The sequence below is a fragment of the Eurypyga helias genome, unplaced genomic scaffold (genome assembly GCF_000690775.1).
Source record: "Eurypyga helias isolate BGI_N326 unplaced genomic scaffold, ASM69077v1 scaffold3101, whole genome shotgun sequence".
Classification (NCBI taxonomy): Eukaryota; Metazoa; Chordata; class Aves; order Eurypygiformes; family Eurypygidae; genus Eurypyga; species Eurypyga helias.
This window is the reverse complement of record NW_010228736.1, coordinates 37,168-48,383: the sequence shown is the minus strand read 5'-3', so window position 1 is coordinate 48,383 and position 11,216 is coordinate 37,168. Positions and strand designations below refer to the sequence as shown.

The following is an 11,216-nucleotide window of genomic DNA, read 5'->3' as shown; positions in this document are numbered from 1 at the left end:
AGCAGGCCCAGCTGCTGTTGAATGCACCTGGGGTCCCCTCCCCTGCCATCATACCTTCTCCAGGATTCAAACATCAGATGGGAATACACTCCTCCTAAGCAAACCTCTCTTTGAAGCCTAAAAAGACAACACTAATTGACACACAAGGCTGACTTTCTATTGTCCCACCTCTCCCGCAAGTTGGGAAACAGGGAAGGGTGTTACAAGAGTTCGTTGAAGCCTGCACTGCACAGAAGGACAGTCCTCAGCAACAGGTTCCCTAAGGAAGACATTATCGCACCAGTCAAGCTGCAGCCACACTTTCAGCTTCTTTCTTGCAGCCACAGTGGCCTGGAATTTTATCATGCTCCATTGGAAGGAATGCATAGAGAGGTACCATGTTAACAAAGTCAAGTCATTAGATGTAGTTCCAGGCCTACTTCATTCTTACAAAAATCCTTTAAAGAGTAATGAAATCCCATCAGTTCTAGTAAAGACCACTTGGCAATATTCTCATTCCATAAAGAGCTTGTTTAAAGGAGAATATTAAATCTGAATTGAGGTGGTTTGGTGGGCTTATTTCAATCTCACAGCTCCAAAATCAAACCAGAGCTACTTTCACGCTTTGTCATTACTAGGTAACAGTCATTCTTTCAAGTCCAATGAGAAAATATACTATGCTGAGAGAGATTAATTATGCTTCCTGCAATAGCTCAAATTTCAGAGCCAGGATCCCCTCTACTTTGAAGGGAAGCTGGACAAAGTGACCCTGAACCTTATTCTCCTCTAAATATAACCCAAAGTCTCCCAGGAAGCCATAGCAGACTTTGAGCCTTGTCTAAAAGGCTACAGCTAGAAACATCTTTTTCTACTGCCCAAGTTTTTTTTTTTCCTAAACACATATTCAGGAGAACCTGGCTTAATTAGCACTAATTATGAGGAAAACCCATAGGGAACTACTGAGTTTTGCAAGCAACCAAATATAAAGCTTATTGATAAAAATCCCCTTTACTGCTAGGCAATGCTCTTCTGCATGCTGAGGATGACCATCCAGGGTTTATATGCCAGGTACACAGAAATAAAACGAGCCAAAGCCATTGCAAACAACTACCATGCAAGATAATGAGGATTCAGTTTTTCCACAAACACCATTTTAAATAAGCTAGAGTAGGGAAACGTTAGCTAAAAGTGACAACAGTTAAATGCAGAATGTTTCCTACAACATCAAAATTCAAGCCAAATTAATCAGTCTGCCTGCTGTAATATTTCAGGTAACCTATCTATATTTGAAACCCAAATCTGCCATTTCTCCCAGCTGGGCTGATACACAGAAGGTTATAGACAGCTCTGACAGTAGCAGGAGCACAGCCTCAATATTACAAAATACCAAGGTGGAAGAGGTTTTAAGTTTCCACTCAGCTGCCTTCAATCTTAGGAAACATTTCTAGAAAGGAAGGTGGCAGCCTCAGCCGAAGCTGTGTAAGGCACAGGTTTGAGGTAGAAGACACTGCTCCACGACTTGCAAGGTTGTCAGAACAGCAGTACCATCTCATCAGGATTACGCCAGGATAGGAAAGAACTCAATCAGTTGTGATATACATTGAAGTACCTTCCAAATAAGGCCATTCAAAAGCTTGCAAGATGGTTTTCAAGCCACCACATTTATTACTACACCAACAGCGATTTTGTTTCTTCAAAACTGGGCACAGCAACTTCTGACAGAACTGAAGAGACAGGGGAACAAATGTATCTGAAAGAGCTCAGGACAAGAAACCTGCATCAACACTAGGACTGTAAACAGCAGTCCACCCGTATGCTCCACTTCATGATTCCATTATCATTTAGCTGCAGCAGCTGAAGACATTTCTATCTCCAGTTGACCACATTGCCAGAGGTCCCCCTTCTCAGAACAAATCACCACCCAGCCCAGTGCACAGCCTGCTGTATTAACCCAAGCCTCCAAATTCACCCAACACTGTCACCAGCTCTTCTGCCAGACACCCCTGCAGCAGAGCATCAGCACGGACAGCTGGAGACAGTAACCTCCTCAGATACCTCAGCTCAATCCAACAGGCACAGCAAGTCAGGGCACCAGCCCTCATAAATACTGAGTTCACATGCTGCAGATAAGCCAAAGAATAGGCCAGCACAATTGACTCTAATCATCCTGCTGCCTGGTGCTGATGGAATGTGGTTAAAATGCCATCTGAAGCATTTGTCATTCAACTGCCAAATCTGTGTCAGGAGACCATTTTGGTGGTGTTTTGAATCTTTTTTGGTCGTAATTTTGTCTATTACCTTTAATCTTTTCTCTACAAAAAATAAAGGTACTTAGGAATAACCTTAATTTCACAGTCTCAAACAGAGAAGCTTGATCTGACTTCCACCTTCACTTGCAGAAATATATACACACACGTATACAAACCTTTAAGAACATAAGTGTCACTTCATAACTTATTCCGCAAGACACACATGCGGCATATAAATCCCAAACATCTGTCAGAGTCTGTATTAATACAGACAATATTAATAATCATTAACTCAAGCCTCTTTAGGCTGAGCTGCTTGTAAGGTTTTTTCCTCCCAAGACTGTTTAAGCCCACACCATACATCTTTGCACGCCCTAACACACCATTTCAATTTTTTTTTTTTCAACTACCTACCACTTAACAGACTAACTCCTTTAGTTAACAAGGAAGGAACAAAACAGACACCCTGGAATTCCAAAAGCATGCTACTGCTTTTCAGATAATACCCTCCTATCAAATTCAGGCATTTCCAACAGATTTGGCTAGAGAATTAAAAGAACACTGTAATAAGCTACAGAAATTAGTGTTCTATTAATAGAACAAGCTTGTTTCTTCAAGCAGACACAAAAATTCACTGTATCAACACAGCGCTGAAAGCGAGCTATAACGTTAAGGGGAAATTGAGGGAAATCTGCCTTTTACTAACACTGTTGGCATGTAAGTTCTGTGCATAAGGTGCCGTGAAACCACAGCTTTCATGGCTTGCAAATCCAATTCCTGAGGCCAAGACACAGCAGTACTGCCCGATGATAGCCATTACTGCATGAACATCAGGAGGAACAGAAGGGCAGTGACCCGAATCCTCATAGCAGAGATTTTTGTCCTGATCAATCAAGAAGGGGTGGATGCAATGACGCAATGCAACTTCCACATGGTACCATCCTCCTACCCTCAATAATTACCTCTCAGAAGTCATTCCTGACACTAGAGCATGCATTCCAAGTTCCTGAACTTTTAAAAAGCTGCTCTTCAAAAAAAGGCCAGTTTTACTCTAATAAATACAATCCTGTTTAACTTAACCTCCACTTGCAAGTAGGGGATCCCAAAGTTTATAGGAAATTAATTTCACTTTGCACTGTACATGGCAAAGCTGCATAAAGAACATGACTTCTTAAAACCTAAACTCTGGAGAAGACACTCAGCAGAAAGTTGGCAACAGAACCTCAGGTTGCTAATAAGCTGATTATGTACCTTTATCATAAGAGTAAGGTCCCTAAGAGTTGGAGGTCTCTAGTCCAATATCCTGCTCAGAGCAGAAACAGCTCTTTGGTCAGATCAGGTTGCTTAGGACTTTCTCCAGCCAGTTCCTGAATATCTCCGAGGACCAAGCTTGCACCACCTCTTTGGGAAGCCTGCTCCCACGCTGGACTGCCCCACTCCACAGCCAGTGACCATCACACTATGCTTGCCAAGAAACAGAAACTGCTTGCATAAACAGCACAAAGGTTTTCCAAGACATAAAAACATGAAGAGCAATCATTGTTTAATACATTTGGTTTAAAAGCCGATTCCCAAATTCATCAGAAGACTGTTCAATACTTTTAACTGACCATTTTTAGACATACACAAAGTTTAAATCAAACGTTATCTGGAGATGGAGACAGGTCCAAAGATAACTGAATGTGAAAAAAAGATCTTACTACCAAATAGTCTGAAGTTACAAGGAAAAAATGTAGGTCCTGCTGGTAGCCATGCAGCTTCCATTCGTTCATGTCCCAATTTCAAGTTATTTAAGTTTTACCCCTAAAAGTGAAAGCTAATGTTGATGGAAGAGCAGACTCTCTGCAAGTCACAAGGTTTACTCTTCAGGTCAAGACAAGAGATACAAGCAGACATGCCCTTTTCAGGTTTCAGAGTCCCTTTTGGTACCAGCAGCCCATCCTGGGGACGTTAAGAGTTGATAGTGTCTCTGAACTATGAATTCAGAGATCTGAACTGACATCTGTATAACCCTTATGCTGGGTACGAGTCACATTTAGCTTCTGCTCAAGGGATCCAGACCACAATTATGTACTAGAAAATGTACCAGCTCTAGACTCCAGAGAAAAAGAAGGGAAAGTTAGCAAAAGGCTATGTACTTTACCCAGCACCAATTAAACAAAATCCCATTTCAGGCCCAGACAACCTCTGGTCTATGGGCCAAAACCTCAAATGAATTAAGGTAAGAGAACCACAGGAGCAGCACAAACTTCAAGTAGGTTCAGAGTATTATACTTAAAAGTTTCCTTGGCCACTCTGCAGTGTAAGTCTCCCTTTCAGTTGTGGGAACAATCCAAATAAGACAGATCCATCCACAGTTTTGAGCTGCCACTTGTAAGTAAGAGTCCATTTAAAAGATGATCAATTTAGCAGCCTATAAAAAAAAATATTCAACCCTCCTCATTCCTCATCTTCGCAAGGAGCAGCATCTTCTGTACTCTGAAACATAACCCTGTGAAGGGTAAACTCACATTTCTTCCATTTATCTTTACCACCAAGACAGAAGCACTCCTGATCACAACTGTAATAAAATGGCTCACATAATCCTAGGCAGCACATGGAATTTAAAAAATAAAATGGGGTGGTGGTTATGGTGGACACAGAACTAAAAGGTATCTTGTTCAGGTCCAGATTTGAGAGTTTATATAGACAAGTAATTGTAGCCCAAAGTAAAAAGAGGAACAAAAAAGATCAGATGTTTCAATGAATAGATGAAAAATATGCTCCTAATGGATGTTTCTTCTTTTAAGCTCACCTTTGAAGAAAGGATTTCAGGTCATGATGCAGGAAGTGTCAACACTAAAATATGATCTTGAAGCAGACTTAATTGTACTGTTTGAATGCTAAGAGAAACCTCTTCTTATCTTGTTCATTACTCAAAGGCAAGGGAATAAAAAGCAAGCAATAAGAAAAAAAATAATGCTGGCCGCCGCTGCCCGCACTCCCCATAAGACCAGTTTTTAAACCCTGTCTCAAGATCCAACAGATTAACAAGTTTTCAGCAGCCAAAAACCAAGTAGTTTCTTTTTTGCGCCCTCTCTGTAAATCACTACACTTTTAGATAAATATAGTGAGTCTTGGCTATCCAAAACCCTTCCAATGTAATTTTAAGACCTTTCAGAGAAACAGTAAACTAACCCAGAAGAATTTGAAATCTGAGCAGATGACAAAAACCCACACTATATTTGCCCCCAAACCTCAGGCCCTCTGGGGCAGACACACTCAGGTTTCCACCAGAGCTGGGAACCACTCAGCAAGCAGAACCAGCTTTCTGATAACCACGTTTCAGACAGACATCTTGCTGTAGTCTGTTTCTTGGATTTTTCTCTTCTTTTTTTGAAATATGAAAGACTGCCACATTATTCTCTGAAGGCCTCTGACAGCACTAAAGCAATTTTCTACATAAATCATCGTAATGCTAACGCTGCAGTTTACAGACTCATCTTTAGAAGAAAGCTTTTACTATTTACTGCCACAGCAAGTGGAGAGAAGAAAAGTTAAGCTCTGACAACTGCTCTGTCTGGGGGCATAATAAATGGAAAATTTATTCCTTGCCCCAGTTCTAACAAAATTTAATATACTTGTGAAAACCATGTAAATACTTTGTACTTAAGAGAACTGAGTGTATTAAAAAGCCATTTAGCATAGAGGTACATGTACATTCATATAGCAAGCATGTTCAAAGACCCCCTAACATTAAAGCAAAACTGAGCAACCTGCAATTGCAGAGCATCGTGTTTTCACTGAACATCCTTCTCTGCTAATAGACTTTTTCTTGAAGAAAATAAGGGAAAAAGAGGACTAAGGGTCATAAATTTTGCTTGTGAGCACGTTTCTAAGCACGGTAAGCAAAGCCCCTCACTGGGCTTATGATCTCACCGCATGTATCTTTAGAAAGAAGGCTGTAAGCCCATGACGGAAAGCGCACAGCTTGGGTACCAGCCCCGCACTGGTCGCCCAGCTGCGGGCCCACGCTGCTGCCGGCACCGTAACCAACAGCTGCCTCTCTGCAGAGGCTGCACGGCCGCCAGCCCAGCGCCAGGCCCGCACACAGGCTCCCTGCCAGGCTGCCTTGGCAAACCTGCAACTAGAATGCCTAGCACAGACTTACCCCTTCATCCCAAAGGGCACCTGTAGCTTTCCTAAAGACTCCATTCAAATTTTTATAGTAGCACAGTATGTATAGTATTGTTTATGGACTTTTATTCGTTCACAAGAAGTCCAGACATTCATAAATATGCTTGCAACAAGGTACTCAGGAGAGTACTGTTGCTGCTCAGCTTCAGGTGTTTCTTCAGTCTGTTTCTAAACAGTTTAATTGCACTTTTCATCCTGTTACCATAAACCCAGTTTTATTTCCCTTCTGCAAAACCTTGATGTTTATTTAGATAAGGAACATATTTCACCTTCCTTTGCAAACAAAGCTAATACATCTTAAAACCCCCTATTTAAGCCAGTAGATCTTCAAAGTCCAGTGTGTGAACTTCATGTAGGGTTAAACCAATGCAAACCAAACTCTCGCATTCTGTCCATTTGTTAACAGCAGTTGGGTTTTTTTAAAAAAACTAAATTAAATACAGGGAAGTTTAACTTCCTGTCAATTCTACTTTTATTCTTAAGTATACTTAAGATATCCCTTCAAAATACTTCCCAAAAAATTTGAGGATTCCTTACTAATTAACCTCATATTTGCTTTGTAATTAAATACAACTGTCAACAACAGCTAAGCAGCAAGACTTATTGTTTGTCATTTCACCAGTTTCCTACTGCATGCCCAGGAACACCTTCAGAAATCAGTGCAGTGGACCAACTAAGCAATAATTCTTTCCACAGCATTTAAAAAGATTTTGAACAATAAAGTTTTTAAGTGCCGAATAATTAATTTGGCCCATATGTGGGTACATAAAAGCTGCTCTTTTATTATCTTACACTGCCATCACCAAGACACACACCTCATTTAGCTTCAGACTCCCTTTGAACTTGAGTCTATGAATCTAGATGAAGATGAATGGTGAAAACGGAAGTGTTGGCTAACACATACTACATGTAAACTCTTGATTAACAAATTCCAACTTTAAAGGAAGTTTGGATAGCCAGAAGCTAACAGTTAGAGCAGCAGCACATTCAGAAGCCCTACCTTAGTAAAGCACTTAAGGACATGCTCAGATGTAAACAGCCTTACTCAGACCACATACTAAAACCCCTAAAAAATTCATAAATTCTTTGATAAATATAAAGCACGAGTAGGGGAGAACATTGAAAAATTACTTGGCTTCCAGCTCAGTTAAATGCATTTAACTACCAATTCCAGCACTGGCTTGGAGGGAGGCCCCATAGTATCTTCATTTTAACAACAGTAACACGCATACTTTTCAAACACATATTTCACCCAAGAATTATAATGTCTTCAAAACAGGAGCGAGATTTACTGCCCTTCCAGCATTTTCTAACCAAATACCACAAAAATGCTGCACTTGCAGAATGTCAAGGAGAAGAAAGGGCAAAGGAGCAAAATCCAATCCTTGCTGAACCTGGTAGCTGAGGAAGTTTGTCTACATCGCAGTGAGATTCCCATCTGCATTTCATTGCAGCTAGTGTGAACCCAATCAGTGCAGGTTAAATATACGTCAGATCAGCGATTATTGTGTTCTGACCTCTATGGCTAAAGTCGGACATTGTACTTTTCTGCTACATATTGCAGGAAAGGAATCAATGCTGCTTTAAAAAAAAAAGGTATTTTGTGCTACACATGCCTTGATTTCCTCACATAGTACAAATTTGTTGGGGTCTTTCAAATATTTGAGCTGTTCTCACTGTCTGAATGGCTTCTTTGTAAGGCATTAGATCAAGACTCAAAACTCAAGTTCAATTCACCATGTTATTATAATGTTTCTTCCAAGACCTCAAGTATGGCCACTTTGGACCTCCTGTTCCCCATATATAAAATAGAGATGATATTACTTTTCTCCCTCAGAAGCTTGCTGTGAACAAACAGTTAAATCTGTGAAATATGCCTGTAAGAAGGTAATGGGTCCTGCATATACACCACACAGAAAAGATTTCCCAGTTAACAACTTGCATCATTTTTTCCACCACAACAAGCTCCAAACAAGCTACCACAGACTAACTGAACCCCCCACACCTGGGGCATGCTTTCACAGCTGCTGAAAGCAGTTTAAGGTTAGGGCTGTTGGCAGGTCCCTGCTTCTCCCTATGCCATGTGCTCCCTTAAGCCTGATCCCTGAGGGAGCTGGTTCATGGAGCTGAAATAGAAGAAACTAATTCTGCCTAAAGTTAATAGCATTTCACCAGTTAAGTGTCCAAACTAGTCCACAGGAGGCTCAGATGAGCTTCAACAGCGGTGCACAAGACGCAACCACCCTGCACAGCAGGGGATGGAGTAGCTGTTGGCAAGAACAGAGCTGTCAAGTTGGCTTTACCACAACCACCCCCTCATTAGCATTTAGCAGTGTAAACGGTTTCCAACGCTCAAGAGTTCAAGCAATCGCAGTTAAAGACAATCCTGATTTTTAATATTTGCCATTACTACTAGATCTACCAACAGTATATAAAGCCATCATCAATTCTTAAACTACCAACACCAAGTAAGATGGATGTTTCTTAAAATACTAGAACTGCATCACTTAACAACGCAACTACACTAACACAAGGAAGACCGAGCCTAAAACAGGCTTTGTGCTTTATCACAACAGCTGCAGATACTCACTGGCACCTCAAAGGTTGTGTTCAGTCTCGGCCAACACCAACAGGAATGAAAGGTACCACTGTGGTACTTTGAGTGCCTTTGCAGATCAGTGATCACCACGCATTTGCAAAATTATTTTCAGGAAGCGACTACAAACTGTTATATATGTACAGACCACAACTTGTCTGATACAGGTTAACAACTCAGCCTCAGCAGCCTGTATCAGCATGAGATGCTCCGTCAGAGCTGCAGTATGTCTTACCTGGATACTATGCTGGATCCATTGTAGAGGTCACTAGCGTAAGACAGCGTTGCCAGGGGTCGGACAGAATTGTAGCGCGTGAACTTGGATAGACACTCCTGAAATTCATCCAGCTGGCTTGTGGTTCTGCTGTCATCTAGGGAGACGCAGCAGCATTGGGGAGGACAGAAACAGAGGAAGAAGAAAAACTCAATAGCAAACAAAAAAAAAGTCAAGATGTATGTCTTCACATGACACTACCTCTGCTTGTTATTTTGGCCAAGAATCCTCCCCAAGACAGGTTCTCTCTCACCTCTAGTATTCCCTAAGGGCAGTATGATTTTTGAGAGCACAAATTAAATCTTTCCACTGCAACACCGGGTGAACATACTGTGCTGAGAATCTGCCTAGGGATCACAAATACAGCTTTCCTGGTAAGCTCATTTATTTTATTCAGATTCAGAGCTCATAGGCCACATAGACTATTAACAGAAAACCTTTAAGCATATCAAAATCACTGTGAAGGACACATCTAGTTTTCGATGGAAGCAAGAGTTCTTTTCCCTATACTTCTGCTACAACATGCCTATATTTGGTGTCAATTACATTCAAAGTTATTTTACTAAAACATGTTTGTCATGTTACTCCAAAGGCAACAGAGCTAAGGAAGAGTCTTTTCAGGGCTGGAAATGGAAGACAAGCATGAAGCCAGAAGACTCCCTGTATTCTAAGTTTTGTGAAAATTATGACCTTCAGCAGACAAGGCAAAATTGAGCCAGCTTGAATAACAATAAATATTTCTGTGGGAAATGGAACAGTTTACTACAAAAGCTGAGTTTTAACTGCAGTTTAGATAGTTGAAAGTCATTCCCCAATTCCTCAGACGTCCCAACTTTTCTTGGTATGAACAAAATTGTATTTAAACAATTTTAAAATTTAGTATTTACTAAATAAGGAAAAATTCCTTACAGCGATGCCAAATGGGGAAATCAGGGTTCCTAATACAATCATGCATCTGTAGTCAAACGTTAGGTAGAGACTTTGGCTTTGCAGTAATCCCCAGAATTTGCAGCAATTCCCTCTTTTCCCTGCTAACACTCCCACCTTCACTTTGTTTTTTTGCACCAGTGCAATGTAAGAGACCTACAGGTATTGCTGCTCTCACAGCGTTAACACACAACACCTTGGTTTACAGGTACTGCACATCTTGCCTCCTGTTAAACCCCAGCATCCACTGCAGCAGCAGAGAAACCATACACACAACAACTCACTCACACAGCCGAGATCAAATTCTACCCACCAGTTAAATTATCCATTTCCTTATCAGCAGCATAAGGAAATGCCAAAGCTCCACTTAAAGAGCTTTGGAAATACTGGGGTGAAAAAAGGAGTAAGTTGATCTATAAAAGGAAACTACAGCTGTGATTTCTTGTGTGAAAACACAGAAAGAATAATCACTTTCTGCACCCTGGTAACTCATTGCCATCAGAAATTATTATCTTGCTCTACCCTTGTAACACATTTTGAAGTGTCCCTTACATGCTATTTAATGTTTGATCATAAAAAGGAACAGTGAAGGCTAGTAATTAGCATGTTTAAGGATTCTAGCATATACATTACCCATGTCAGATAGATCAAAATGGGTAAAATGAACAAAGTGCTGCTCCAAATTAAAATCATCAGCACCTGACCACTACAGGAAATAGCTTGAGAAGAAGCACATAAACATCAGGCAGTGTTTTTCAAATACTGTTTCCTCCTTTGACAGTATGATAGGAATAAATAGCTGCTACTCTACCATTATCTTTATTTAGAGATCAAGCACACAGTCCTGCTATAATTTATTCTGTATCTGTGCCTGGAAAACCAAATGTTACTTCAAGTCATTTTCCCCAAAGTGCAAGGCCATTTCATAATTACAGTTATGTCTCCACTCCCTACTAGAACAGTCACTTCTTGCAAAAAGCTTTAAATCCACATTAAATCCTATTAAAAATGTGTC

General features: G+C 40.7%; 1 protein-coding gene across 1 annotated transcript in view; it reads right to left on the bottom strand.

Annotated features, from left to right (window-relative positions):
* Window positions 1–11,216, bottom strand: part of LOC104515922 (E3 ubiquitin-protein ligase RFWD2-like) — a gene marked incomplete at its 5' end in the record, with an annotated part of 57,653 nt that overhangs the window by 9,276 nt on the left and 37,161 nt on the right. The window contains one exon of the mRNA XM_010160093.1: window positions 9,236–9,371. Within this exon, the coding sequence (XP_010158395.1) occupies window positions 9,236–9,371 (136 nt within the window). The remainder of the gene's footprint in view (window positions 1–9,235; window positions 9,372–11,216) is intronic.